Source organism: Myotis myotis, unplaced genomic scaffold (genome assembly GCF_014108235.1).
Source record: "Myotis myotis isolate mMyoMyo1 unplaced genomic scaffold, mMyoMyo1.p scaffold_m19_p_10, whole genome shotgun sequence".
In the NCBI taxonomy this organism is placed as follows: Eukaryota; Metazoa; Chordata; class Mammalia; order Chiroptera; family Vespertilionidae; genus Myotis; species Myotis myotis.
Window position 1 is genome coordinate 64,717,981 of NW_023416314.1, and position 26,045 is coordinate 64,744,025.

At 54.0% G+C, this 26,045-nt stretch overlaps 1 protein-coding gene across 7 annotated transcripts; it reads left to right on the forward strand.

Annotated features, from left to right (window-relative positions):
• The first annotated feature begins 529 nt into the window (after window positions 1-529).
• Window positions 530-24,530, forward strand: SLC43A1 (solute carrier family 43 member 1). Of its 7 annotated transcripts, XM_036325836.1 has the most exons (16): window positions 557-692; window positions 918-994; window positions 1,988-2,154; window positions 10,886-11,063; window positions 11,172-11,227; window positions 11,352-11,428; window positions 13,996-14,088; window positions 15,722-15,855; window positions 16,756-16,922; window positions 17,991-18,137; window positions 18,230-18,265; window positions 18,484-18,622; window positions 20,727-20,868; window positions 21,143-21,216; window positions 22,777-22,900; window positions 23,857-24,530. In XM_036325836.1, the coding sequence occupies exons 3-16, from the start codon at window positions 2,001-2,003 to the stop codon at window positions 24,001-24,003; spliced, it is 1,668 nt and encodes a 555-aa protein (XP_036181729.1). In that variant the 5' UTR covers window positions 557-692; window positions 918-994; window positions 1,988-2,000; the 3' UTR covers window positions 24,004-24,530. The 7 variants fall into 7 exon arrangements, with proteins under 7 accessions (XP_036181733.1, XP_036181729.1, XP_036181731.1 ...); XM_036325840.1 differs by lacking the exon at window positions 918-994 and having other exon boundaries at window positions 530-692; XM_036325834.1 differs by lacking the exons at window positions 557-692; window positions 918-994 and having other exon boundaries at window positions 1,786-2,154.
• The last annotated feature ends 1,515 nt before the right edge of the window (window positions 24,531-26,045 follow it).

The following is a 26,045-nucleotide window of genomic DNA, read 5'->3' on the forward strand; positions in this document are numbered from 1 at the left end:
GACTCAGAGAGGTAAAGCAAGTTGCCCAAGGCAACCCAGGCCAATCTCCAAACTCAGACCTCCATCTAACTCCAAAGGAACCTGTGTCATTCTGTCTCTTGAAAAACATTACTCCCAACTGCACAGCTAAAAACCCCACCCAAGCGGGCCCTGAGTCGCGATCTGTCGGCTGCAGCCAAATCTCTGGTTGTTTTGATCAAGGATAGAGAGGGCGCTGCCGGATCGGCCTGGGGGGGTGGGGGTGGGGGGGACAAGGAAGAGGGGAGGAGGTGACGGTGGAAATTTTAGGTGCTGGGGTGTGTGCAGGGGACCAGAGCACGAGTCACGTGTGCGTGAAATTCGACCTAGGAGGAGGGGAAGGGAAGGGAGCCCCCGCCCCTACCTCAGGGTGCAGCCCCGAAGGGGTATAAATACAAGTATCAACCCCACAGGTCCACTTCTTCCCCGCCTCGCTTCGCCGACCTGTGTCGTCCAGGGGGTTCCCAGCTCCTTGTTCCGAGAGGCGAGCACACCGAGCAGTCGGGCTGAACCTCCGAGACCGCGGGGACCCGGAGGGCAGGGAAGTGCCGCGCGCCCGTGCAGCTCCGGGCTGGGCCCGCGGGACACGGGCACCGCGAGTGTGCGCGCCGCCGAGGCGCTGCGCTCCCAGACGCGTCCGAGGCTGCAGGAGGGGCATTTGCCTCCCACCCGAGGTGAGCAGCTGGTGGGGTTCTAGGTCCCGGCCGCGAGTCCGTCCGCCGAGAGTGCGGGCCGGTTGCCACCGACACTCCCAGGCTCTCCAAGAAAAACCCGTTACCCGATCCCTTAGGTCCCGGCGCCCTGTCCCGTCTCTTCAAGCGCGTCTCTCCCTCCCCTTTACCCTGCTCCTCCCGCCCCCTCTTCCTCTGGGCCCAACTGGCCGCACTTCCTCTGTTTAGACTTAGAGCGACGCTCTGGGCGTTGAACAGACCTGCAGGAGCGCGGGAATCCAAAAAGTGCCACTTCTCCGATGAGGGTAATGAGATCCCCGGAGAGGCAACTCGTGCTCCCCACCCCCCTTGCCCTCTCTGCCCCGCTCCTCGCAGCTTTCCATGGTCTCATCCCCTGGCCGTCCCCCGCCCCGCGCCACCCGAGTCCCACCTCCTCCCGCGGTGGCAGCCGCGCGCCTCGGCGGGGGGAGCTCGGGCTCCTTCTCTCCCTCTGGTAAACACACCCGCCCGCCCGCCTGCCCAGCAGCCGCCACTGCCCTTATAAAGTCAGCGGCCACCGGACTTCCTGCCGGAGCCTGAGCCCCCTCCCCGGGCAGGAGCTGGAGGGCGGGTTCCGAGGTGCACCTCGAGGTGCTCCGTGCCCTAAGGAGTGAGTGAGGGGCGCCCAGGGCGCTGGGGTCGCAAGTGTGCCCGCCCTGGGTCTTGGTCCACGTGGCAGCTGTTGGCTGGGACCGAGAAACTGTAGGGACACGGGTGACCTGTTGCGAAGTCGAGGAGGGCTAGCTGTCGCCCAGCCCCAGAGGAGAGGAGTGGTCTTCTTGGGACAACAGGAAGGGGGGTGTCTTAGGCCAGCTTCAGACTTCCCCTTCCTGCTCCCGCTTGCTTCTGGGGGGTCCTTCCTGGCGCGGGAGGCCGGATGCTGGCCGTTGGTGGCTTCGGAGCGCGCTCTGCCCCTGCTGACCTTTGGGGATTTGGGGAAGTGCAGGTTTGTCCCTGGGAGTGCGTCCTCTTCTGGGGTGGAAGAGCCTGGCGGCGCGCCAGCAAGCTGTGCGCGCAGACGGGACCTTTCTCATCTCTGATAGCGGCCTGGCGGGAGCTCAGTGCCGCGTACGCCCCTGGCACTGCCAGCGCGCCCAGAGCCAGCTCCGCGGCACCCTCTGGAAAGCCCAGGGAGCTATGGGGCCTCCATGAAGGCCCCCTCAGGGGCTGGCTCGAGGGGTCTCAGGAGCCACCAGGATGCAGGACCCTTACCAGGGGCCGATGGGAGGCCCTTCGCTCAGCGCTCTGTTCCTGTGCAGGCTCGCGGCCAGCATGGCCCCCACGCTGCAGCAGGCGTACCGGAGGCGCTGGTGGATGGCCTGCACGGCCGTGGTGGAGAATCTCTTCTTCTCTGCCGTGCTCCTGGGCTGGGGCTCCTTGCTGATCATGCTCAAGAACGAGGGCTTCTATTCCAGCTTGTGCCCAGGTATGCCCAAGAAGGGGCTAGTCTGGCGGGGAGAGGGGCAGCGGAGGGGGAGGTGGACACTGGAGAAGGACAGGCGGCTGAGTGGACAGAAAACAGGGTTGCTTAAACCAGAGCACTGGGCAGGAAGTTGGACAGCTCGCTCCTAGACCTCTTCAAACTTCTTCTAGACTAGAGGATGGGCGGCACTCTGCCCACTCTACCCAGTTTATCTAATCCAGTCTCCACTGAATGCCGAATGCCCATCCTGGGACTGACTGGCAGCGTCCTCAGCCTCTGGCAGCCCCAGGTGTAGAGCATGATGGAGACTTCTAGAAGGGGAAATGCTACAGCTAAGTGGTGAGGGATTTCTGACTGGCTAAATAAGGCACAGGAGAGCCTACATAATAATTGACTAGGAAGGGCCTGCAGTCCTTTTTCAGGACCTTGAGTCCCGAGGTCTTCCGTCACCCTTTTCTACAAAGTTAATAAAAGCCTTATTTCCTTTAGGCCAGGCATTGTGGATGGCTCCTATTTTCCATTAAAATAACCTTGACTTTGTGTGACCCCCGTGAGGGAGTGGGAATTCTGACATTCCTTTTCTAAGATTCCTTAACTGCTCTGGGCCGCCTGCTGAAAGAGCATCCTCCTTTTCTGAGGAGGAGAGCTCTGCCAACAAGCTCAGCCTAAGCACCTGGGTGGGTGTGGGATTTGGCCCTTCTCATTCTTCCTCCAGCCTCCATATTGTGGAACAGGCTTCTGGAGGAAGACCAGCTTGGGTTTGAATTCCAGTTTCTACTACTTTTACCATGTGGGTGACATCAGTGAGTTCCTTAAAACACTGAGCTTCAATTGCTTGGTCCGCAAAATGAGGAGACGATGGGGTTGCTGTGAGAGTCAATGGTGCTTGATAAATATTAGTGTCTTGACTTTACGTGGCCCCTCAAATCAACTCCCTCTGGCACCTACCTTGGTTGTGGGAGAAAGCTGAGGCCTTGGGGGTAGCGCTGAAAGGGTCTTGATCTCTGCTCTGGGCAGCACCTGCTCCACCAAAGGCTGCTCCGCCCCTGCCACCGTTATCTGTAAGGAAGCAGCAGGTGGCATCAAGGGATGGCCCCAATGACAGGGTGCTGGTGCTGGAGGAGGTGAGATTAGAGCTGGCAGCTGGCCTGGGGAGGCAAGTCGAGTCAGGAGGAGCAGGCTTGGGATGAAGCGATAGGCATTCAGGGTGGCTGAGAGAACCAGGCAGAGAGCTAGCAGGGTTTTGGGAAACCCCATTTGCAAATGCAGGTGGGGAACCCAGGTCCCCTTAGAGTTGTTTACCCTGGAGAGTAGGGAGGACTTGTCCTTGTGGCCTTGGTGCCTGCCACTGCCAATCCAGCAGCTTCTTCCTAGAAATCAACTTTGTTGAAGATTACTTTACGTCACACATTTTGATGAGGTTTGACAAATTTGTATACTTCAGGAGCTATCACCATAATCAATATTTAAAATAGAAGATTCCCATCACCCCCAAACTCCTGCTTCTCTTTTGCTGCCCATCCTTCCACCTGAGTTTAAAAAAAATGACAAGAGCTTTAGTAAGATATGCCACATACCTTACAATCCACCCATTTAAATAATAAAATTTAGTAACAGTTACGGGGATGTAAATTACAGCACAGGGAATATAGTCAATAATATTGTAGCCCTAGTCTGTTTGGCTCAGTGGATAAAGCGTCGGCCCACGGACTGAAGGGTCCTGGCTTCAATTCTGGTCAAGGGCATGTACCTTGGTTATAGGTTCCCTGGCCCTGGTCAGGATGTGTGCAGGAGGCAACCAATCGATGTGTCTCTCTCACATCGATGTTTCTCTCTGTCTCTCTCTTTCCCTTCCACTCTCTAAAAATTAATGGAAAAATATCCTCGGATGAGGATTAACAACAACAACAAATAATAATAATAATATTGTAATAACTATGGTGTCATAGGGGTAATAGACTTATCATGTGATTGATCACTTCATAAAAAATATAAATGTCTAATCACTATGTTGTACACCTGAAACTAGTATAATATTGTATGTCAACTGTAATTGAAAACTTGAAAAATAAAATTTAAAAAACCTATTAAAAATAAAGAAATGGTCTTTGAAGAAATAGTTGCAGTTGAATAAATGTACTTAATGTCTGCAAAGAAAAACAACAACCAAAAATAAAGTATACAATTGAATGGTTTGTAGTCTATTCAGAGTTGTGCAACCATCATCACAATTAGTTTTAAAACATTTTCTTTACACCAGAAGGTAACCCTGTGCCCAGTAGCAGTACCCACTCTCTTCAACCCCCTCGACCCCCCAGTTGCTCATTTACTTTCTGTCATAGGTCTGCCTATGGCAATAATAGATTGGCATATCCTGAACATTTCATATAAATGGCACCTTATAATATGTGGTCTTCAGTGACGGGCTTTTTTTCACTTGGAATGATGTCTTCAAGGTTCATCTCAGTGGTAGCACAGGTCGGGACTAGGTTTCTTCCCATTGTGACTAATACTCCATTGTATGGATCTACCACGCTCTACCCATTCATCAGTTGATGGTCATGTGCGTTGTTTCCACTTTCTTGGCTTTTATACACAATGACCCTATTTGTGTACAAGTTTTTGTGTGGACATATGCTTTTCTTCCCCTTAGGTATATACCTAGGAGTGCCATTGCTGGGCCATAGGGTGACTCTATGTTTAACCTTTTGAGGAACTGCTAGACTGTTTTCCAAAGTATCTACACCAGTTGATATGCCTACCAGTGTTGTATGAGGGTTTCAGTTTCTCCACAGCCTAGACAACACTTGTTAACTCATCTTTGTTATTATAGCCATTCTACTGGACATAAAGTGTTACCTCCTGTGATTTTGACTTGCATCTTTTGATGGCTAATGATGTTGGAAATCCCCCCCAGGATTTCCATTTAAATAAGCAGTGAACAAAGCAAAAAAAAAATAAAAAAAAAATAAAGGGGCGGGGGATGTTGGGGATCTTTTCATATGTTTCTTAGGCATTGGTATACCTTTTTGGAGAAACATCTATTCAATTTTTAATTGTATTATTTGCCCTTTTATTATTGACTTGTAAGAGTTCTTTATATTCCAGATACAAGTCCTTTATAGGATAATGACTTGTACATTTTTTTCTCCCACTGTGCGTTGTCTTTTCACATTTTCATGGTGCCCTTTGGAGGCCAAAATTTTCCAATTTTGATGAAGCTCAATCTATGTATTTTTTATTTTGCCATTTGTCATTTGGTGTCATGTTTCAGCAACCATTGCCAGATCTAAGATCTCAAAGATTTATGTCTCTATTTCCTCCTGAGAGTTTTCTAGTTTTACTCTTACATTTAGATTTTTGGTCCATTCGGAGTTAACTTTTGTATGTGGTGGGAGGTATCCACTTGGTGTTTTGAGTTGCCCAGAAGGAGTTTACATCTGAGCTGGTTGTTTGGGATCACTAGAGGTGATCGAAGTGAACCCTTCTCCTGTTCTCAGACCTTATTTGTCCACTCTTGGAAAGCAGGGCACATGTCTCCCAGCGGTTCTCAACCTGTGGGTGCGAACAATGAAAATACATCCTGCATATCAGATATTTACATTACGATGCATAACAGCAAAATTAGTTATGAAATAGCAACGAAAATATTTTTTTATGGTTGAGGGTCACCACAACATGAGGAACTGTATTAAAGGGTCGTGGCATTAGGAACGTTGAGAACCACTGCCTCACCTCTCATTCATTCAAGGGGCTCCAGCCTCAGTCCTTGAGCTATCAGGCTGATTGGGAGTGCTCTACCCTATTCTGCCTACTCATGCCACCCTATGAAAAATGCCAGCTTTCTGTTTCTTAAAGCCCCATTCACTGTGGCCTCAGCCTTTCTACAGGGTCCCAAGGACATAGAATTAGCCCAGGAATCTGTGTCCCCATCGTGTGTGGAAACAGACAGGCAGCATCACTTCCAACTCTGCTATGGTCTGGTCGGCTGATGTGAGCCAGTTACTTAACTTTCTTTTTTTTTTTTTAAATATATTTTATTGATTTTCCACAGAGAGGAAGGGAGAGGGATAGAGAGTTAGAAACATCTATCAGCTGCCTCCTGCACACCTCCCACTGGGGATGTGCCCGCAACCAAGGCACATGCCCTTGACCGGAATCGAACCCGGGATTCCCCAGGCTGACGCTCTATCCTCTGAGCCAAACCGGTGCTGGCACTTAACTTTCTTATTATCTCAGTTACTCCATCTATAAAAACAGAACAATAATCCTTACTTCAGGGCTGTTGTGAAAATGAAATGAGAGCAAGATTTCAAAATTCAGACAACTGGTGGGGGTTCTGGACCCAGCTTTGCCAGCATTTGCTGTGTGATCTTAGGCACGTCACCTACCCTCTCGGGATCTCCACTTCTAAGTCTGTACAATGATGTGAGGCGTTCATTAGTGTCGGCTTTGGGGTTCCCTGGCCACACCCTCTGTCTTCTCAGTGCTTTCTGCTGTCCCTCTCTTGAGGGACCGCCTGTGTGGGTGACTGACCCACCTGGAAGGGCATCACATCTAAAGAGGACTCGGCGTTGGCCTGCAGGCTGAAGGGTCCCTGGTTTGATTCCAGTCAAGGGCATGGACCTTGGTTGCAGGTTCCTCCCCGGCCCAGGCCCTGGTCGGGGGGCATGCAGGAGGCAACCAATTGATGTGCTTCTCTCACATTGATATTTCTCTCTGCCTTTCCCTCTCTCTCCCACTCTCTCTAAAAATCAATGGAAAAATATCCTCAGGTGAGAGTAAAAAATAAAATAAAGAGGACTCAGAATTAGACAGGGACAGTTCAGTTTATCACACACTACTGTATATCCCACATGAGTGCCCAAATAAAACAATGGCTTAAGTTAATTAAGCAATTACTATTTGCTAGCTAGATCATTAGTCCTCACAACAGATCTGTGATGTAGGTGGATGATGTGATGTATTCTTAACCCCATTTATAGAAGAGAAAGCTAAGCTCAGAGATGCTAAGTAACTTGTGTGAGGTCACACGGCTAATAAGGAGCATAGTGAGGATTCAACCCCGGACCCGACTCCGGAACCTTTATCCTAGGCCTCACGGAAATAGTGTAGACGGCTGTCCCCGACCTCCTTCCGCTTAGAGTCCTCCTTCCAGCGTTCAGGTATAGACAAGACAGCCAGGTAGAGCCCAGTCCTCTGGGAGTGTTGGTGAAAGTGACTATGTCAACTGCAGGAAAGTGAAGCAGTGGAGTGAGGAAGTGCTCACTGTCGGGGAGACAAAGAAGATGGGATCGTTGTGTGCCTGTTTGTGTGTGCAGCTTCCTCAGGTGCTGCCACCACGATCCCCATTTCGCCGGGGGGATAACAGAGCCTTGGTCTCGGCAGCACAGCCAGAGGAGCCAGCATTCAGCCACGCTCTTGACTCCAGAGGCAGAACATTTAACCTTGATCCTGTTTTCCCTTTTTTTTTCAGGTCATTTGTAGTTCACCTTCACAATTTTACCATTTCTGTGTGCCAGAGGTGCTGTTATTTACTTAGTACTTCCTTTTAAATCAACCCACTTAAAAAAGGTAGCCTCACTTTAAAGTGCAATGTGCCTGGAATCTTGGGTTTGATATTACTTACATGCACATACACTTCATACACATTTCTAATATATTCATATGTACACATGTTTCTAATACACACATATATGTTCCTATACATACATGCGTGTATTTGTATGTATAAATACACATGTGTGTGTTTTGTTATTCATATAGCTAATAACTATGAAACATAAAACCCATTCCATGTGCCCCTTAAACCCCACCTGCTCTGCATACCACCTCGGGGGAGACACTGTTTTCCATGGTTTCTAAGCCTAACTCCAGCCCTAGCCGGTTTGGCTCAGTGGATAGAGTGTTGGCCTGAGGACTGAAGGGCCTCAGGTTCGATTCCAGGAAAGGGCACATGACCTGGTTGCGGGCTTGATCCCCAGTGGGGGGCGTGCAGGAGGCAGCTGATCAATGATTCTCTCTCATCATTGATGTTTCTATCTCTCTCTTCCTCTCTGAAATCAATAAAAATATATTTAAAACATTAAAAAAAATAAGCCAACTCCAGCACTAACTTAATGAGTATGTTTTCCCTGTCCCACTCCCCATGCCTCACCTGACTTGTCTATGAAATGGGGAAGTTGGGTTGGATTTCAAAGACCTTCTGTTTTGTTGACCTGAGGAGAGGTCTGAGAGGTCTTTGCATCTTGGCCTGCTTCCCCCTTGCTTCAGAAGTCTGGCTTTCTCCAGCCACATCAAGTGATCAGGTCTCAGGAACTAGCTTATGTTAGTCAAACTCACAGGATGCTGATGGATAAACCGGAGAAACGAACGCATTAATTGACCTGGAGCTATTAGCAACCCACGGGGCTGGGATTCTGCCAGTAAGAAGACGAAGTTACTTGGCAGCAGCGCTTTGGCTTGGGACAGTAGCTAAGCCACCCTCTTCAGGACAGAAAGGTGCAGTGGAGAGGCGTTGGCTCCAGAGGTTGTCTTGACTTTGAACCTGAGCCTGCCTGTAAGAAGTTGTGAGGCCGTGAGCTGCTATGCTTCGCGGAGCCCCATCCTCTATAAAATGGGGATCATTGTTGTGAGGGTTAAATGAGATACTACAAGAAAAAGCCTCACGCAAAGCCGCTATTAATTAATGTAGAGCTAGTGGGACCGTTGGTAAGAGATGTGTCTTTTGATTGTCAAGGACTTGGGAGCAGGGGCAGCTTCTAGTTTAGGGGCTGCAACCTCAAATGCCAACAGAGGCCAACCAGTTAATAATTGGCAAATCGGGGCAGCGGTAAGATGGCTAATGTCAGAGCGAAAAGTGAGCGAGGACTTGGGTGACTTAGAGAGGGCAAGCTCTGGTGAAGAGGGGTGACCCCCATCTGGCCCCAGCAGTGGCCAGATCTGACTTCTTACAGAGAAGCCAGACTTCTGGATTTTTATGTAATAACTCCTGATTTTAAACTGGCACCCAGTTAAAATTTCCCGGCCAAGTGAAACTTGTGTGGGGGACATTGCTGGTCCCCTGTTTGCAGCCTCTAGCCTAAATGACCTTTGCATTTCTTCCTGCTTTACCCAGTGGCCCAGTAGAGTGCCCAGCATACAGTAGATGTCCAATAAGTGAGTGTAGACTGAATAAACGGGCACAGACAAACCTGGTGGAGAAATGAACAGTGATCGTAAAGATCAAGAAATCAAGGGGCCCGTCTGAACCCCACAGGCTGTGTGATCTAAGCCTCTAACTGCTTCTTCCAGGGGCCTAAGCACCCTCCCCAGCTTCCTCAGCAGCTGGTATCCACCGATGGGAAACTCACCATGGTCCCAGGTGCTTCGCGCCTGGTCAGCCAGCACTCATGATCTGAACATAGTTTATGTTCTTCCTTGTTATCACATAGATCACTTCACCCTTCTGCCACCTGCAAGCCCTTCAAATACCTGAAATCCGGGTCATTGTCACCGTGGCGAGCAGGTGTTCCCCCATCCCCGCCCCCAGCGTTCAGGCACTAATCACATCATCCTATCACTGCACCTGCCGTTTTAAATCAGCGTCTACTTGTTTACTATCTAATAGAAGCCCCATGAGAGCTGAGCACTTCCTGTCTTATTCTCCGTGGGATCCTCAGCACCTAGAGAAGTGGCTGGCCACGTCTGACCCTTGAGGGTGGGGGCATCGTCTCCCCTTCATCAGCTATTTCAGGAGCACCTTCTCTGGGCCAGGCCCTGGGCGTATGCCGCCTTTCACCTTCTCCAGCGGAATCTCCTAAGGAGCCCCCATGGGTTTGGCATTCTCTGCTCCCTTTCACAGGCAAGGAGCCTGAGGCACAAAGAGGAGGTTTCTTGTCTAAGCCTGCACGGTGGGAAGGATGGTGGTGGGAATTCAGACCCTGGGCTGTCTGCCTTCCGGGTGCACCCTGAGTTTGCCCTTGGCAATGATGCCTAGGTAACGGAAAGGCAGGGGAGCCGCCACCTCACGGCTCACTGAGCACTGAGTGAAGTGAAGTCACCCTCCTTCCCCCACCACAAGCCTTTTCCGTGAACTTGTCACAACTCCAAGTTGGCAGTTTACCTGGAGGACTTCTAAAGGGTGTTGGAGGGCAGTGCCATGGGCCTAATTCTGTGCTTCAGTTTTATCATCTGGAGAATAGAGATACTTTATTAGCTGACTCATGGGACTGTTGTAAGTTAATTCAGTGACTGTCGAGAACAATGCCTGCAACATAAAAGTGTTCTATAAATATTAGCTATTATTATTATTATTATTTTTATCAGAATGTCATTTATGGGGAAAGTTTTATCCAGGTTTTAAGTGAATTCTTGTTACCTCAGCTAAGCATCACTCACTGACTTTGTCCCAGATTCGAAGGTGCTTCCTGTTGGGGGTCTGCCCACCCTAAGCTCAGACACTGAGTGAATCTTACAACCTGGTGAATACTTTGATGTCTGTGATCGTGTGTGAGCTAGTAGAGGCCTCCGATTAGGTGTGTGACTCCCCTTGAGTAAAGATACTAGCTGCTGACATGTATGGGGCTCCTTCCCCACCAGAGTAGATAGGACTCTAAGCCACCCCCGAAATCACGTGACTGGCAGTGAATCAGAGGCATGGGATTTGAGCACAGGACCCCTGATCCCAGGCCGCCCTCTCCTGCACCCAGCTGCTCCTGCTGTTCCGTGCTGAGCCCTCCCTTCCCCTCCTCAGCTAAGAACACCACTAACGTCACCCAGGATGCACAGCTCCGGTGGCCCAGCTGTGACAGCCAGGAAAAGATGCTCAACCTGGGCTTCACCATCGGCTCCTTCGTGCTCAGCGCCACCACCCTGCCGCTGGGGATCTTCATGGACCGCTTTGGCCCCCGGCCCACACGGCTGGTTGGCAGGTGAGGTGGCCATGCCAGGCCTGGGGGAACTCGAGGGCAGGGACTGGTGCTGCAGGGGAAGGTGAGGCTCAGTGTTCACAGTCCCACTCTCCACCCCAATCTCCACAGCACCTGCTTTGCTGCATCCTGCACCCTCATGGCCCTGGCCTCTCGGGACACCAAAGGTGAGAGGTCTGGCCTCTGGTGCCCCCACGAGAAAAGAATGAGTGGGGTGTAGGTGGATGTTAACCCAGCTTCTGCCCTTGGGTAGCTCCCCAATGCCCTTATTCACCCCTCGCCTTTCCCCAGTTCTGTCTCCATTGATATTCCTGGCGCTGTCCCTGAATGGCTTTGGTGGAATCTGCCTAACGTTCTCTTCACTCACGGTGAGTATGACAGGCTCTGGCTTGTCAGCAGGGCACCCAGGAGTGGGTGGGGGTAGGAGTGAGTGAAGGTGAGAGTGGAGAGGGGCCAGTGGATGCAGATGGAGTGTGTGTGTGTGTGTGTGTGTGTGTGTGTGTGTCTGTCCAGCCCACACTGTCTGTTGAGCTCTGTTCTAGGCACTGGGGCTGCAGCACAAACAGAACTGAACTCCCTCAGCTTCCCGGAGCTTGCATTGTGGGGTTGGGGGAACAGGCAACCCCCAAACAAGTAAACTAATACATTACATCTGTAATCATAAGTGCCAGAAAGAAAATAAAAGTGGGTAATGTGATAGTGACAGGGAGGGGACAGCTTGGGACAGTGTGTTTGCGGGGAGAGCATGCGAAGCGAAGGCACAGGTATTTGTGCGTGTGTTGGATTGAACCGTGTGAACCTGTCAACACTTGACGGCACTTGACCTACAAAAATGGCTTTATCACACGGGTCCATCTCTTATGCATGTGTGTGCTTTGCGTGTGTGTGACTTTAAGCGTGTATGTTTGTGTTGTGGGTGAGTCTAGGGTTCAAGGCTCCTGCGTGTGGGGTGGGGGAAGCGGTTTCTGGCTGGGCCGGCCTCTGGCTGGAGCTGGTTGTTTGTTTCGGATGAGGGTTGCCTGACCACCAAACTGGGTGTTTTTGGCCGGTTTCCCCCCAGCCCTTCTTCATTCCAGCCTGGGACATTGCACAACTCTCCAAGGAAGCAGATCGCTCGTCCCCGCCCAGCCGCCCAGGCCCCTTCTCCCCGCCGTGCATCTAGGCTCAGGGCCCGCAGTCCCTTCTCCCCTGCCCGGCGTGGCTGCGTGGCGGGGGGCCTGCCCTTGGACCCTGTCCCCGCCCGCCTAGGGGTCAGGCTTGGGGGGCTCTGCCCGCGGATCGCAGCACCCCCACCCCCTCCCGGCCCTGCCCAGTGAGCCCCAGCCAGTGGCAGGGCCCGGCGCCAGCCCCGCCCCGGCCCCGCCCCCAGGCCTCGGCAGCTCGGCTCGGGCCAGGACAGCTCTGCGGGGACATCCAGTGCTGCCCGGCGTCAGCCCGGGGTTAGCGGAGCTGGCCTCGCGCCGGCGGTGCAGGGTGGAGACAGCGCCCTGGGACCCTTGAGTTGGGGGCAGGGTGGCGGGGCGGCGTCAAAGGCCGGGCTGTTCTGCTCCTGGCACTTTCCCTGTGGCCTTGGCAGCGTGCCTGGCAGATACAGGTGCCAGGGAAACCTGGCTCTGTCCCCTTTCCATAGCTGCTTGGAAGTTGGTGGGGGACTCGGTTCCCTGTGTTTATCCGGCTTCCTTCCCAGAGCTCTCTGGGCTTTGGTTTTCCCCGCTGGAGAGGGTTTAAGCCTCCAAGGCCCTCCCAGCTGTGGGATCTACTGACCCGGGAGGATGGCGGGGCCAGAGTGTACACAGAGGGCGGCTTGACTTTGCCTTGCCCTACCCTGAGGGCCTGGCTTCGGCCAGCGCGCAGAACACACAATCAGTTAATTCTCTACTGGGGGAAGCTCTGTGCACGTCAGAGCCACCTCCTGACACCTGGCCTCCCTTCGTCCCACCCTCACCTCCTAGCCTATCCCAGGCTTGTCCTGGCTCACCTGCCTTTCCAGAGCTATTTGAGGTTCAGCAGGAACTGGGGCATTTGGGGCCACCGGGAAGGTTAAGGGGCACCATCTCGTGACAGAGCCAACCACGGGGTCTGGAATAAATAGAACTAGAATGGCCAGACAAGGGAGAAAGTCACTCACATGCTCTGTACATTTCTTTTCTCTTGAGCACATTTCTTTCCCTCTCTGGGCCTCAACTTTCTCATCTGTCAAAGGAGTTGCACTAGATCAGTGTTTCTTTCTTTCTTTTAAAATTTATTTTCTAATTACAGTTGATATACATTACTTTCAGGTGTACAATATTATTTTTTAAATCCTCACTCGAGGATTTTTTTTCATTGATTTTTAGAGAGAGTAGAAGAGAGAGGGAAAGACAGAGAGAAATATTGATGTAAGAGGAAAACATTGGTTGCCTCCTGCACAAGCCCTGACCAGGGCCCGGGCCGGGGAGGAGCCTGCAGCTGAGCTGTATGCCCTTGACCGGAATCAAACCTGGGACTCTTCAGTCTGCAGGCCGGTGCTCTATCTACTGAGTTAAACCAGCTAGGGTGGTGATTTGACATTTATATACCTTACAAAGTAGATCAATGCTTCTTAAACATTCATTTCATGGGTTATTAAGAGGCATCACAGGATAAAGTGGCTCCATAAGCAACGAACTTGGGAAACCCTGGGGTTAAAATTGACAAAATTTCTCTGCGAGGGCACTTTTGGGAGTCTTTCAGATTCTAAAGTGCCTTGAGAGTCTGTAGGAGGGGGTAGAGGAGTTTCCAGCATTGATTTGCCTTGTAACTTGTCTGTGGCGTCTCATGGGGCTAGTGTTCTTGGAGCTCACTGTGAGGACACTGGGCTGGATGCTTCCAAGTTTCCCAGGCGGGGCTGGGAAAGGGGAGGCCTGGGCGGGCGTCGGGGTCTCCCCTGCTCACTGGCCTTGTCCTCCTCCCTCAGCTGCCCAACATGTTTGGGAACCTGCGCTCCACCATCATGGCCCTCATGATCGGCTCCTACGCTTCTTCTGCCATCACGTTTCCAGGAATCAAGGTTTGGAACTGCCTGGGGGGACAGTGAGGCCACTGTGCTTTCTTTTTGCCTTGATGTAAGAATTGGGTGGGGTTGGGTATCTATGTAGTGGCTAGTGTCTGGTGGCCCAGTTCCTGCCAGTCAGTTCCCACCACCTCTGGGAAAAGCACTGAGGCATCATGGGAAGAGTCCAGGTGCTGTTGCCCACCAGTGGGTCTGATTTCTCTGCTCCCCTCCTTTCCTTTACTGTTGTCCTGGTCCTGGCCTCCACCCTCTCTCCTGGGCCAGAACAGATTTTCTCAGTCTCCTGCCTCTGGCCATTTCCCTCTCCCATCTGTCATTCACTTGCCTTACAGAAGGATCTTAGATAGAGAACTCACTCACACACTTTGCATCACCTGATGAATCAAGTCCAACCTGTTCCCATGCATTCGAGGCTTTTGGTTCTCTGGCCTCACCCAGTCTTTCCAGCCACATCTCCGTCCCCTGCTCTGGAAAGGCTGGGTGACTTGGGTTCAAGGTCATAAAGCTAGTCCATACCAGGCCAGACCCTAGATAGGTCAGCGAGTGGACCTAGAGCCAGAGGCCCGAGTTTAGTTCTGGGCAAGTTTGGGGCCTCGTTTCTTCCTCTGATATCAAATGGTAACAAAGCACCCTTTCAACTGGGCCACAGTAAGCCCCTGACATTCCACGGGGAGCAGTTAATTTGTTAGTTTAGAAGGCACTTGCCCGGCACCCCCTAAGGCACGTACTTTGGTGGGGTGGCTGCCAGTTGGTCAGGTAGCAGCAGGCATGGAAGGTGGGGCTTCTCCCTTTCCAACTCAGACAGTGGGGTTGGAGGAGCCAGATCTGATCCCCACTCCTTTGGGACTTGGCCCTTTGAAGCTCTGTGCTGCCTTCAGGGAAGAAAGAGCCCAAGGCCCAAGGAGCCCCTGGCAGGAGCCGTTTTCCTGGGCAGCACCGGGCTCTGAGCAGGAGCCTGAGGGGAGGGCGGACATCGGTCATCCCAGGCAGAGGGTGGCTGAGAGGACAGAGGAGTGACACCATCTCACATACCTGGCTTCCCAGTCTATTCAGAACCTGTTTGTCCTGGGTTAGGAGGCCTTGGGCAGAGTACTGCACACACCTCCCTCCCCCTCAGCGTCAGCACCTGTGAGAGGTGAGATAAAGCTTGTTAGCTTGGGTTTGTCTCTCCCCCCCACCCCCCACCCCAGGGAACAGGCCAGGCAGGGGCAGGATAAACATGGCTAGGCCTAGTAAACCTAGAGCCTTAATTCTCCTCTTTTGTACATAAAATGAGATCACATTTTTGTGTAAAACAAACACGTATGGAGTCATAGGCAAAATGAATGTGACTTTTAAAGATAATAATTGAGATTTCAAAGACATTCTGAGCTGTGGCCGGCAACCTCAGTACCTTGTGGGAACTATTTCACCTACTCCAGGGTGAAGGAGCGAGAAAGGAAGAGGAGGGGTGACTTTGGGGCCTGACTCTTAACTTCTGGCCTTGCCTTCCTTATCTGCAAATTGGACACAAGCAGTGGGCTAGAAGAGACCTCCTCTGAGGCCCTGGGGGCCCGGGTTCCACCTCGGGCTGGAAGAGGGGGGCCTGGAGCCCGGCGGCCTCCCCACGGGTCTGCTCCTCCCTCCACAGCTGATCTACGATGCTGGCGTGTCCTTCATGGCCATCATGTTCACCTGGTCGGGCCTGGCCTGCCTCATCTTCCTGAACTGTGCCCTCAACTGGCCCACCGAAGCCTTTCCCTCTCCCGAGGAAGGCAGCTACACGTGAGTGGCTCTGTGGGGGTGCTGGGGTGGAGGGGGACCTCCCTCCTGCAGAGGAAGGCCAGGGGAGTGGTGGTGTGATGGGGAGAATGAGCGGAGAAGTCAGAGAGACCTGGGTTTGCAAACGGCCTGCGTTCCCCGAGCTCTGCTTTCTCATTCTTACCATGGGCCTGACCCTGCACACCCACAGGTGTTTGGAATAGACCCGGCGCGTACCAGGCAGTCAGAACATGGGGACTGCTATTGTTATTACCCTTTCTGTGTTTTGAGGACAGGATCAGAGTAGGAGGGACCCCGGGAATAGCCGGTGGGACTCAGGAGGGGGATAGAAAGGAATCAAATATACCACCCTTTGTGGGGCAGCCTGAATGCCAGTTTTCCCCAACTCCCTGTCAGTTCCCCAGGGGATGTGTGTGTGTGTGTGTGTGTGTGTGTGTGTGTGATGCTCCACAACCAAGCACAGAGGGTGCCTGGTCTTTATCGTCTCTTGTATGCCAGGCACTGGGCTTGGCCTGAATGCCATTCTCAAACAGCCCAATGACCGTGGATTCTGCTGTTAGCAAAGTGACTTTCCTAAGGTTATATACCTTTGAAAGGGGGGTGAGCCAGGCTCTCTGACTCCAGTCTGAGTTCTTAATGCTGCCTCCATGGTAACAACCCCAGTGGAAAAGGACTCATTCAGCCTTCATTTATTGGGTGCTGAGCTGGTCCCTGGGCCAGGCTCCGAGGGACTCAGATGTGAGCCCTACACACCTCTGAGGGAGCTCATCAGGGGGCATGTTAGTGCTGGGCAAAGGGGTGCTCAGCACCCCGGGGATGACTGGGACAGCCCCCTAGAGGCAGGCTGTTGAGGGTGGGCTCTGCGGGGCTGGTTACTACTTGCTCCGGCCTGGCTGCCGGCAGGAAGAAGATCAAGCTCACTGGGCTGGTCCTGGATCACAAAGTGACAGGTGACCGCTTCTACACCCATGTGGTCAATGTGGGCCAGCGGCTGAGCCAGAGGGCCCCCAGCATGGAGGAGGACAACATCTCCCAGGACACTCGTGGCACCTCAGGAAACCCTCGCGAGAGTGAGTATCTGGTCAGGGCGACAGCCTTGGGGACTGGGGAAGGCGGGTCCTCACACTTAGTGAGCACTCACACCAAGGGCTTCTCTCTCCCCTCTTCAGTCCTCACTCACCACATGAGGTAGGTGGGCAATCCCCACCTACAGGCTAGGGGGAGTGGAAATAGGGCTCAGAGAACTCTGGGAAGTTCAGATCTGGGGGTACTCTGCTGGATTCCTGGGGCAACGGAGAGAGGATGGGGCCACAGTTACCTGTGGGGTAACTGGTTTCATCAGGGCTCCCTGCAACCTCTGAGCTTCTTGCATCAGGTGAGCTGGGCCCTCCAACACCTGTCTGGCTCGCGCCCCCTGCTGGCCGCAGGAGGAGCCGCAACCCGCCTTCTGTCTGGACCACTTCCCAAGGTGTCGGCTCTGTTAGTGGCAGGAGCACCAGCCTTGGAATGAGGAGATGAGGGTTTGAGTCCGGCTCAACCCCTCCCCCCCCCCGCCCCCGTTACATGCCACGTGACTTAGATAGATCCCTTAACCCTGCTCTCACTCTCCTCATCTCTTAAACTAGCACTAATCGCACCCATCTCACAGGGAAGTTGTGAGGATTGAATGAAGCTGTGGACACGGAAGCCCTTTGTAAAAGGCGGAACGCTGTGCAGTTCCTGGGGTGGTATTCCCATTGCTGGTTCTCCCATGGCCGAGTTACGGGTGTGAGCTGAGTGTGGCTTGCCCCATGAGCTCGGGCAAGTCATTGGCTTCCCTGAGCCTCAGTCTCCCCATCTGTAATATGTGGCAAGGGTAGGGGTGTTGCACAATTGGATTAGTAAGTGCATAGTAGCTGGAGAAATTAACACACCAAGCATACGGTTTTACACCAGAGGTCGCTGAAAATGTGCTGTTGAGATAGTTACAGAGCTGGGCAAGACCTTGGAGGTCAGTGAGTCTGAATCCTTGTTTTTGAAGAAACTGGCTTCTATCCAAAGGCACGTAGTGTCAGAGCCTTCACTAGAACTGCATGGGCCGGGACATTGAAGGAAATGGAAGCTCAGGGGCTCAGGGGCGCCCCCTGCTGTCTCTCTAGAGTCTGTCCCCTTCCGCAAGAGCCTCTGCTCCCCCATTTTCCTGTGGAGCCTCCTGACCATGGGCATCACCCAGCTGCGGGTCATCTTCTACATGGCCGCCATGAACAAGATGCTGGAGTTCATCGTGACCGGCGGCCAGAAGCATGGTGAGGTGCTGCTGAGCCCACTGGGGGGCACAGGAGGGTCACCCTGGTTGAGCTCCTCTTACTCTGGCTTCTCCCCCTGCTACCTCCAACAGAGACCGTCTCCCTGAAGCAAAGAGCAGAAGAGACAGGTAGGGGGACAAAAGTTGAGACCCTGGCCTGCACCCACCCTACTGCTGCCCACCTGGCAGGGAACCTGGACACACCCTGTCAGATCTAAGAATGTGGGGCCAGAGGAGGGCTATGTTGGCACTCCCTCTTCTCTGCTGGAAGTGGGGGTTGGTGCCCACTGGGCTTCTGGCATCCCTTGTGCCAGCGCCTGACCCCGCTTCCTTCCCGTCCTACCCAGTTGGGTTCTACTCCATCGTCTTTGGGGCCATGCAGCTGCTGTGTCTACTCACCTGCCCTCTCATTGGCTACCTCATGGACTGGCGGATCAAGGACTGTGTGGACACCCCCACTGAGGGCATGGCCCTTGACGATGCCAGGTGACCAGCACAGGGAGGGTGACAGCAAGTAGTCAGATGGTGCTTCCATTTCCTATGTGCTTTCACATCCGGCATCTTATTTCATTCTCCCAGGAGCCCTGAGAGAGCAGAGGTACCTTCCCATTTTATAGATGAGGAAACTGAGGCTAAGAGGGGACACGGCCTGCTTGATAAATATAGCTCACAGCGAGAGCCGACTGTGCACTAGGCACCTCGCATCGTTTTATTTAATCCTGCAACAGCTCTCTGAGCTAGGTACATTATCCTCATTTCACAGATGAGGAAGCTAAGACACGGAAAGGTTAAGTAACTTACCCAAGATCACACAGCTTTTGGTAGCAGGCTCCAGAACCTATGTTATAAAGGGTATACTTTAAAAAAAATTTTTTTTATTGATTTTTTTACAGAGAGGAAGGGAGAGGGATAGAGAGTTAGAAACATCATTGAGAGAGAAACATCGATCAGCTGCCTCCTGCACACTCCCTACTGGGGATGTGCCTGCAACCAAGGTACATGCCCTTGACCGGAATCGAACCTGGGACCCCTGAGTCTGCAGGCCGACGCTCCATCCACCGAGCCAAACCAGCTAGGGCAAGGGTATACTTTTTAAGGCTAGCTTGAGGTAGAGGGGGTGCATTAGTTACCTATTGCTGTATAACAAATTACCCCCAACCTTGGCTTCTTTGAACAACAATCTCATATAGTTTCTGAGAGTCAGGAATCTAGGGATGATTTAGCTGAGTGGTTCTCAGAGTCTGAGTCTGTTTGGGCTGCTATGACAAAGTCCCACAGGCTGGGCAGCTTATCAAAACCAGAACTTATTTCTCAGCTCTGGAGGCTGGAAGGCTGAGACCAGGGTGCCAGCATGGCCGAGTGTGGCCCCTCTTCTGGGTCACAGACTTCTCGCTGAGTCCTCACGTGGCAGAGGAACTAGGGAGCTCTGTGGGGCCTCTTTTCTGGGGGCACTAATCCTAAGATGAGGTCTCTGCCCTCAGGACCTAATCACCTCCCAAAGGCCTCACCTCCTCACACCATCACCTTGGGCACCAGGATTTCAACATGTGGATTGGGGGGTGAGGGGGACATGGACATTCGGACCGTAGCGGCCTTTCTCATAAGCTTTCGGTCAAGCTGTCGGCCAGGCTGTAGTCCTCAAAGTGCTGACTGGGGTGGAGAATCTGCTCCTGCACTTCCTCACGTGCTGTTGGCAGGAGGTTTGGTCCTTCCCACTTGGGCCTCTTCACGGGGCTGCTCAGGACGGGGCAGCTGGCTGCCCAGAGCAAGGTCTAAGGGGGAGACCAAGATAGAAGCTGCAGTGTCTGTAGCATAATCTCAGAACCACACCGTCACTCCCATCATGTTCTGTTGGTCACACAGAGTAACTGTGCAGTGTGGAAGGACTGTATAGGGTGTGGATACAGGAGGCGGGCGTCACCGGGGCCACTTGTTGGCCGGAGACCGCCGCTGGGTCCAACGTCCGACTGCTGTTCTCTTTGTGTTAAGTCAATAGTCTCCTGTGAGGTCGGGAGAGGGAGACAGAGAGAGAAGGTAGCTAAGGAGCAATCAGTGGCTTCCCTTCCCACCAGCGGTGCCCCTGGCCCTGGCACCAGCCTTCCTCCTCTGCCCTCTGCCCCTGAGGGCCAGGGCCCATTAGCAGGGCCCTTCTGTCTAGGACCGATGCCAGCCTGCCCTCATCCCAGCCTCCTGCCCTCTCCCCTGGGCTGGCCTTGGAGCCCTGACCCTGTGCAGAGCGGGGCCTGCTGGGCAGGCCGCTTGTCCAGGCTGGTGGGCAGAGACACTTTCCTGATGAGAGGCGGTGTGAGAGCTCCCCATCCTCCGCCTTCCTTCCCATCCTCGGGTCTCAGCCGTCAGTGTGCATGTGAAATACGTGGGGTCCCTGTACGAATGCAGATTCCTGGGCCTCATTCCCGAGAGTCTGAGGTCTGGACTGAGGCCCTGGGGTCTGCATTTTAGGAGGTCCCGGTGATGCTGGTGTAGTTGGTGGGGAGCCACAGCAGAAGGGGCCGGGGCCAGGCTGAGCAGCAGGGAGCTGCGGGGAGGTAGAGGCAGTGGCGGCAGCGGCCAGTGACCCTGTTCTCGGTAGGGACGGGATTGCCACCAAGTCCGTCAGACCGCGCTACCGCAAGATCCAGAAGCTCACCAACGCCATCAACGCCTTCACCCTGACCAACTTTCTGCTGGTGGCTTTTGGCATCACCTGCCTCATCAACAACTTACACCTCCAGGTACCTGCCTCCGTCTCCCACTCTCCCTGCCTCTCAGGCTCCTCCGAAGGGACCGTGCTGGACCGTTCCCTTGGTGCCTGCTGTCCAGGAAACGTGGCTGTCCTCCTCTGGATCTATTGCCTGGGTTTCTGGGGAGTGTTTCTAGCAGGTTGGGTCGCAGAGAGGGTCGGCATGGGTAGGCGGGCTCTGCGAGGCTCCGTTTCCCTGTTCCCAGCACCCACCCTTCATCCTGCATCGAGCCCTTAAACCGCGTTCCTCTCCCTTTTGGTTTCAGTTCATGACCTTTGTCCTGCACACCATCGTTCGAGGTTTCTACCACTCGGCCTGCGGCGGCCTCTACGCGGCGGTGTGAGTCAACCTGGTCCCACCTGCCTTGCTGAACTTCCCCCCATAAGCAGAGGGTCCCAGAGCCGAGAGCAAGGGGCCCCAGACACCCCTGAAGGCACCCCTTCCAGCCCTCCCAGCCTCCCTGGAACGCTGACATGTCCGAGGAGGGTGGATGCTCGAGCTCCTGTAGTGACGGGGGGCTCACTACCTCAGACACAGCCCACCCCACTGCAGGACAAGTCCCCCGTCAGGAAGTCTCCCTTAGAGGAACCTGCAATACTTGGTTGGGTGACACGTAGGTCCTGCGTCTGCTCTCTGAAATGGCCCCCCAAGTGGCCTCTCTCCCCATGTCAGCCCTGTAGAAACTTCCAGACCGAAGTCTTGTTTGCCTTATAATTTCCCTGCTTCCTGTTGAATGGCCTGTTCCCTTCTTTCTCTTCTGACTCCCACTGCCCGGCGCTGCCGGGTGACTCTCCCTGTGTATGCGATGCAGGAACATAGGATATTACAGTAGCGGTGATGAAATCATGACCGTTATTGAGTATGTGCTGGTGGCGGACACATTGGGGGACACTTGACCGCACCCCCTAACCTGAAACCTCACGACAGCCATCTCAGCTCCGTCCCCTGCATTGGCTCAAGTTAAACCTGTGGGGTCGCTCTTGATTCTTCATCTTTTCTCCCCCCACGTCCAATCTGGCCACCATCCTGCCTGCGGCATAGCCAACCCTTCTGACCGTCCCCCCCCCGCACCCCGTCCTGGCTGCCCTCGCCGCCCCTCGGGCTATTTATAACGCAAGCACTGGAGACACCTGTTAGGACATAAGTCTCTTCGTGGCACTCCATGGCTTCCCGTCTTGTCTCACTCAGAGAAAACGCCAAAGGCTTTAAAAGGCCCCACAAGACCTGGTACAGGGACCTCTCTGCCCTCTTCCTTGCCCTCGATCTATGGCCTCATCAACCCTGTTGCCTCATAAACCCCAAGGCTCACAGCTGTCTCACTTTCTCCAGGTCTCACCTCGCTGTGCTCCGTGGCACCTCCCTTGGCCATCCTATCTGCAACTGCAACCTCCGACACCCTCCCCATCTCTGCTTACCTTCTCCCCTTGGCTCTTATCACCGGCTAGCACATGAGGCCTTTATCTCGCTTAGTGGGTGACTGCCACCCGCCCCACCAGAATGCCACCTCCAGGAATCTTTGTCGGTTCGGTTCATGGCTGAATATCCACGTACCTAGCCTGGCACCTGGCACACAGTAGGAGCTCAATAAACATTTGCTAAAAGCATAAATGAACAGCTCCGTGAGGCTAGGGTTAGCCCTGTGTGTAGGGGAGGAAGTGAGACTCAGAGAGGTTGAGTTAATTACATAAGGAGGAGGTGTCAGAAACCAGTTTGGGGGCCCTGAAGTCATGGCATATACACCCTCTGGGCCAGGGACCGGAGAGCACACGAAAAGACCCTGAACTCTTAAGCTCTGCCCTGCCTGGCGAACAGAGGGCGGTGTCTGGGGAAGGGGACAGGCGGGGCGCTGGGCAGGAGAGGGCCACACGCCCTTCACACTTGGCCCCCTCTCCCCGACAGGTTCCCGTCCAACCACTTTGGGACGCTGACAGGCCTGCAGTCCCTCATCAGTGCCGTGTTTGCCCTGCTCCAGCAGCCGCTCTTCATGGCCATGGTGGGACCCTTGAAAGGAAACCCCTTCTGGGTGAGAACTGGGGGAGATGTGGAGGGAGCAGGACCCCCCTTCCTGGGTGCAGCCCAGGAGCTGGGGGTGGGGAGCTGGTATGTGATAGAATCCTTCCCTCTTCTCATCGCAGCCAGGAGGTGCCTTGGAAGTCTGTAATCTGGGGGTTCCCAAGCTGGCTGCCCGTCAGAACCCCTCGCAGAGTGTTAAGAACACAAATTCCCCCGCCTGCTGAATCAGCAGCTCTTGGCCTGGGCCCAGGAGTCTGTTTTTAATAAGCTCCCTGGTGACATGTGAAATGGCCCAGAACGGATCCCACCCAGGTCACCCAAGGCAGGGACCCTCTCCAGCAGCCCCGACAAAGGGGGTCCCTCAGTGACCAGTCCTGCACGCGGCAGCACCACTGGGACTGTTGGGAAGGCTTTTCCTTACATCAAACCGACATGTGCCCCCCGGAAGCTGATCTCCCTGCCCCGTGCACCACTCACTCCCATAAACCCTTCTCCCACAAAGACGATGACATGACAACTACCATTCACAGGGCGCTCTCTAGGCGCTAAGCACACCGTGTGCTTTATCACTTCGTCTTTGCCGGAAGGGAGGGTGCTGAGAGGGAGGCACTTAGAGCCCGGAGCAATGCAGAGCGGGATGCAGAGCGAGTGGAGTCCAAGCCCGTGTGAGGCCGCTGTGCTGGGCCGCTGACCCTTCCATCTGCCCAGCTCCTTTAACTGCCCCGGGAGGCTCTTCTCACCACCCCAGTGACCCCTGTCCGTGTCCCCAGTGTGGGCGCTGGTGTCAGCCAGGGTTCAAACCAGGCTCTGCCACTTTGCAAGGCCACTGACCACAAAACGAGGCATGTTGGAACAGTGATGGAACACAGTAAGGTCTAGCTATACGTGTCATCCTGGCCTCCTCCTCCCTGTTGGAGGAGAGAGGGAGAGCGGGAACCTGCCTGACGCTCTCTCTTTGCCCTCAAGGTGAACCTGGGCCTCCTGCTCTTCTCACTCCTGGGATTCCTGTTACCTTCCTACCTCTTCTACTATCGAGCCCGGCTGCAGAAGGTGCACACCACTGACTGGGAGGGCCCACTGAAGGCGCTGAGCAACTCCGAGGTGACTGCGTAGACCTCCGCAGACAACGGACCGACCAGATGAGCAACCAAAGGGAATGCCTCATGTGGCTTTTCTACCTGCAGAGCCAGGGGCCGTGGATTTATAAATACCAGGAGAAGTTCTATTTTTGTAGGGACTTGCTAAAAGGAAAAAAAAAAAATCCCCCCAAGCAATGTGCCCTTGACTGAAGACAGGCCCTGCGCTAGAAGGATGGGGCCTCTTCCTCCTGGACTGAGGGAGATCCGGGTGTGGGGCTCCCCTTTCTCTGGGCCTCCGTCCTCCTGGGGCCTCCTGGGGGCTGATCCCCCAAGTCCCAGCTGTGTCATACCCAGAGTGTACATGTAGTGTGAAGTGTGTACATGTGCACATGTGTGTGGTGTTTGTGAACCAACCTTCCCCTAGGGGAAAGGGGCCTGAGGTGCTGGCTGTGTCCTGGATCGGGTATGGGGGGTAAGGCCCTTCCAGGGGCTGGAGGGCGGGTTCCCTCCCTGGTGCTGCTTTTTGCAGATCTCAGAGGAAATAAAAAGGGAAGTGAGAGACTGGCTGGTGTGTGCCTGTGTCTTCCCCCACCCCCACCCATCACCTCACCCAGGTTTGGCTGGGCATGAAGTAGGACACCTGAAGTGCCAGCCTGTCCACCTCTGGCTAGCTGGCTGACCTCGCCCAGGCCCTGTCCTTAGAGTCTGGATTCAGACCCTTCTCTCTCTGCTCCTGCCCCCGCTTCCTGGGTTTGGGGTACATCTGGGAGGCTAGCCTTTTTCCATAGGGGGTCAGGGCAGGATGCTTTAGAAAGAATGGATGACTCTCAAACTTTCCTACCAAACCATTCCTGGGGGCCTGTTGAAAGTGCCTTTTTAATAGTCTCCTAAAACGTCATGCAAATTTTGAGCTTCACATTATACTATATTGATATTTACTTTTACCATTAAAGCGAGGCTTTAAAATTACCTGCATCAAGGGAGGACACCATCTTTGATATTCCAGGAAGATATATTTATTTATCCCCCTGCTATACCTGTTTGGGTCCCTAGGACATAAATCCTAGAAGCTAGAGTAAGTCACAGAATGAGGGAGGGGGCAGGAAGGGGCACGATGGTTTGTTGATCTGCACAGGTATCTCATTTCATCCTAACTGCAGCCCAGCGGTCCTTAGCGCCACGCTGAAAGTTCAGGGCACAAGGCCAGAGGACACAGCTGGTGGCGGTGGAGCTGAGCTTGGAACCTGGGCAGGTTTGGCTGCGGAGGCCCAACCACAGGGCAGCCAGGGGCAGAAGGAAGGCCAGGCTCCTCAGCCCAGCTCTCAGCTGTCCTTAGGGCTGACAGTGACCTCAAAGGCCCTACCCACCTTCCCCCCTCAAAAAAAAAAAAGCTTGGAAAACCACCCAATGTTAGCGCTGAGAAGGCAGTACTACAGACAGATAAGCCGGCCCTGCGTCTTAAACTCTCTTTGGACGTTAATACAAAAGACTCACCCACCCATTTTATAGATGAGAAAATACGTCCAGAGAGGTCTGGAGACTTGGCAAAGCCACATAGCAGATCCGAGCCCAGTCTCCTGGATTCTGGCACTGCCCTTTTGGCAAAGTACCCAATCAGAATGGCACCCACCAACGGGCTGGGTGGGTTGCCAGAGTGCCTGTCCGGTGTCACTGCACTTTCTGTCCGCCCCTTGATTTCTGAGCTTTGGTGTTGGTTGGCTGGTGGAGGTTGGTCGCTGTGCTGAATGGCAGTGGGATCCCACGGATTCCGGGTAAGGGCGGCCACGGAGCCCAGCGTGTGCGCGGGGTACGCGGTGTGCCCAGCAGGCGGCGCTGCGTGGCTGCGGCTGGGACGAGGAGCGGGTTCGTGGGGAGGGGTGGCCGGGGGAGGCGCGCCGGGAAGGGAACCTGCGCCCTTGCCCGCGCGCGCGCTGCCCAGGAGTCTGTCCCCTGGGTCTTGACCTTCAGCCCCTACCCTGGCTTGCTCGGTCCTCCTTCGAGATCTCCCCACGCCCTACCCGGTCCCCACCTTTTCCAGCGGGACCTCCAGCCCCTCCGACCCTGGAGACCGAGGGA

What these genes read in the sequence shown, in the direction of transcription:
- SLC43A1 (XM_036325834.1), top strand. Translation starts at nt 1,926, where the DNA reads ATGCAGGACCCTTACCAGGGGCCGATGGGAGGCCCTTCGCTCAGCGCT. An exon ending in CTCAGGAAACCCTCGCGAGA is followed by an intron (nt 16,923 to 17,990) that starts GTGAGTATCTGG and finishes CTGTCTCTCTAG; the next exon opens with AGTCTGTCCCCTTCCGCAAG. An exon ending in TCAACAACTTACACCTCCAG is followed by an intron (nt 20,869 to 21,142) that starts GTACCTGCCTCC and finishes TTTTGGTTTCAG; the next exon opens with TTCATGACCTTTGTCCTGCA.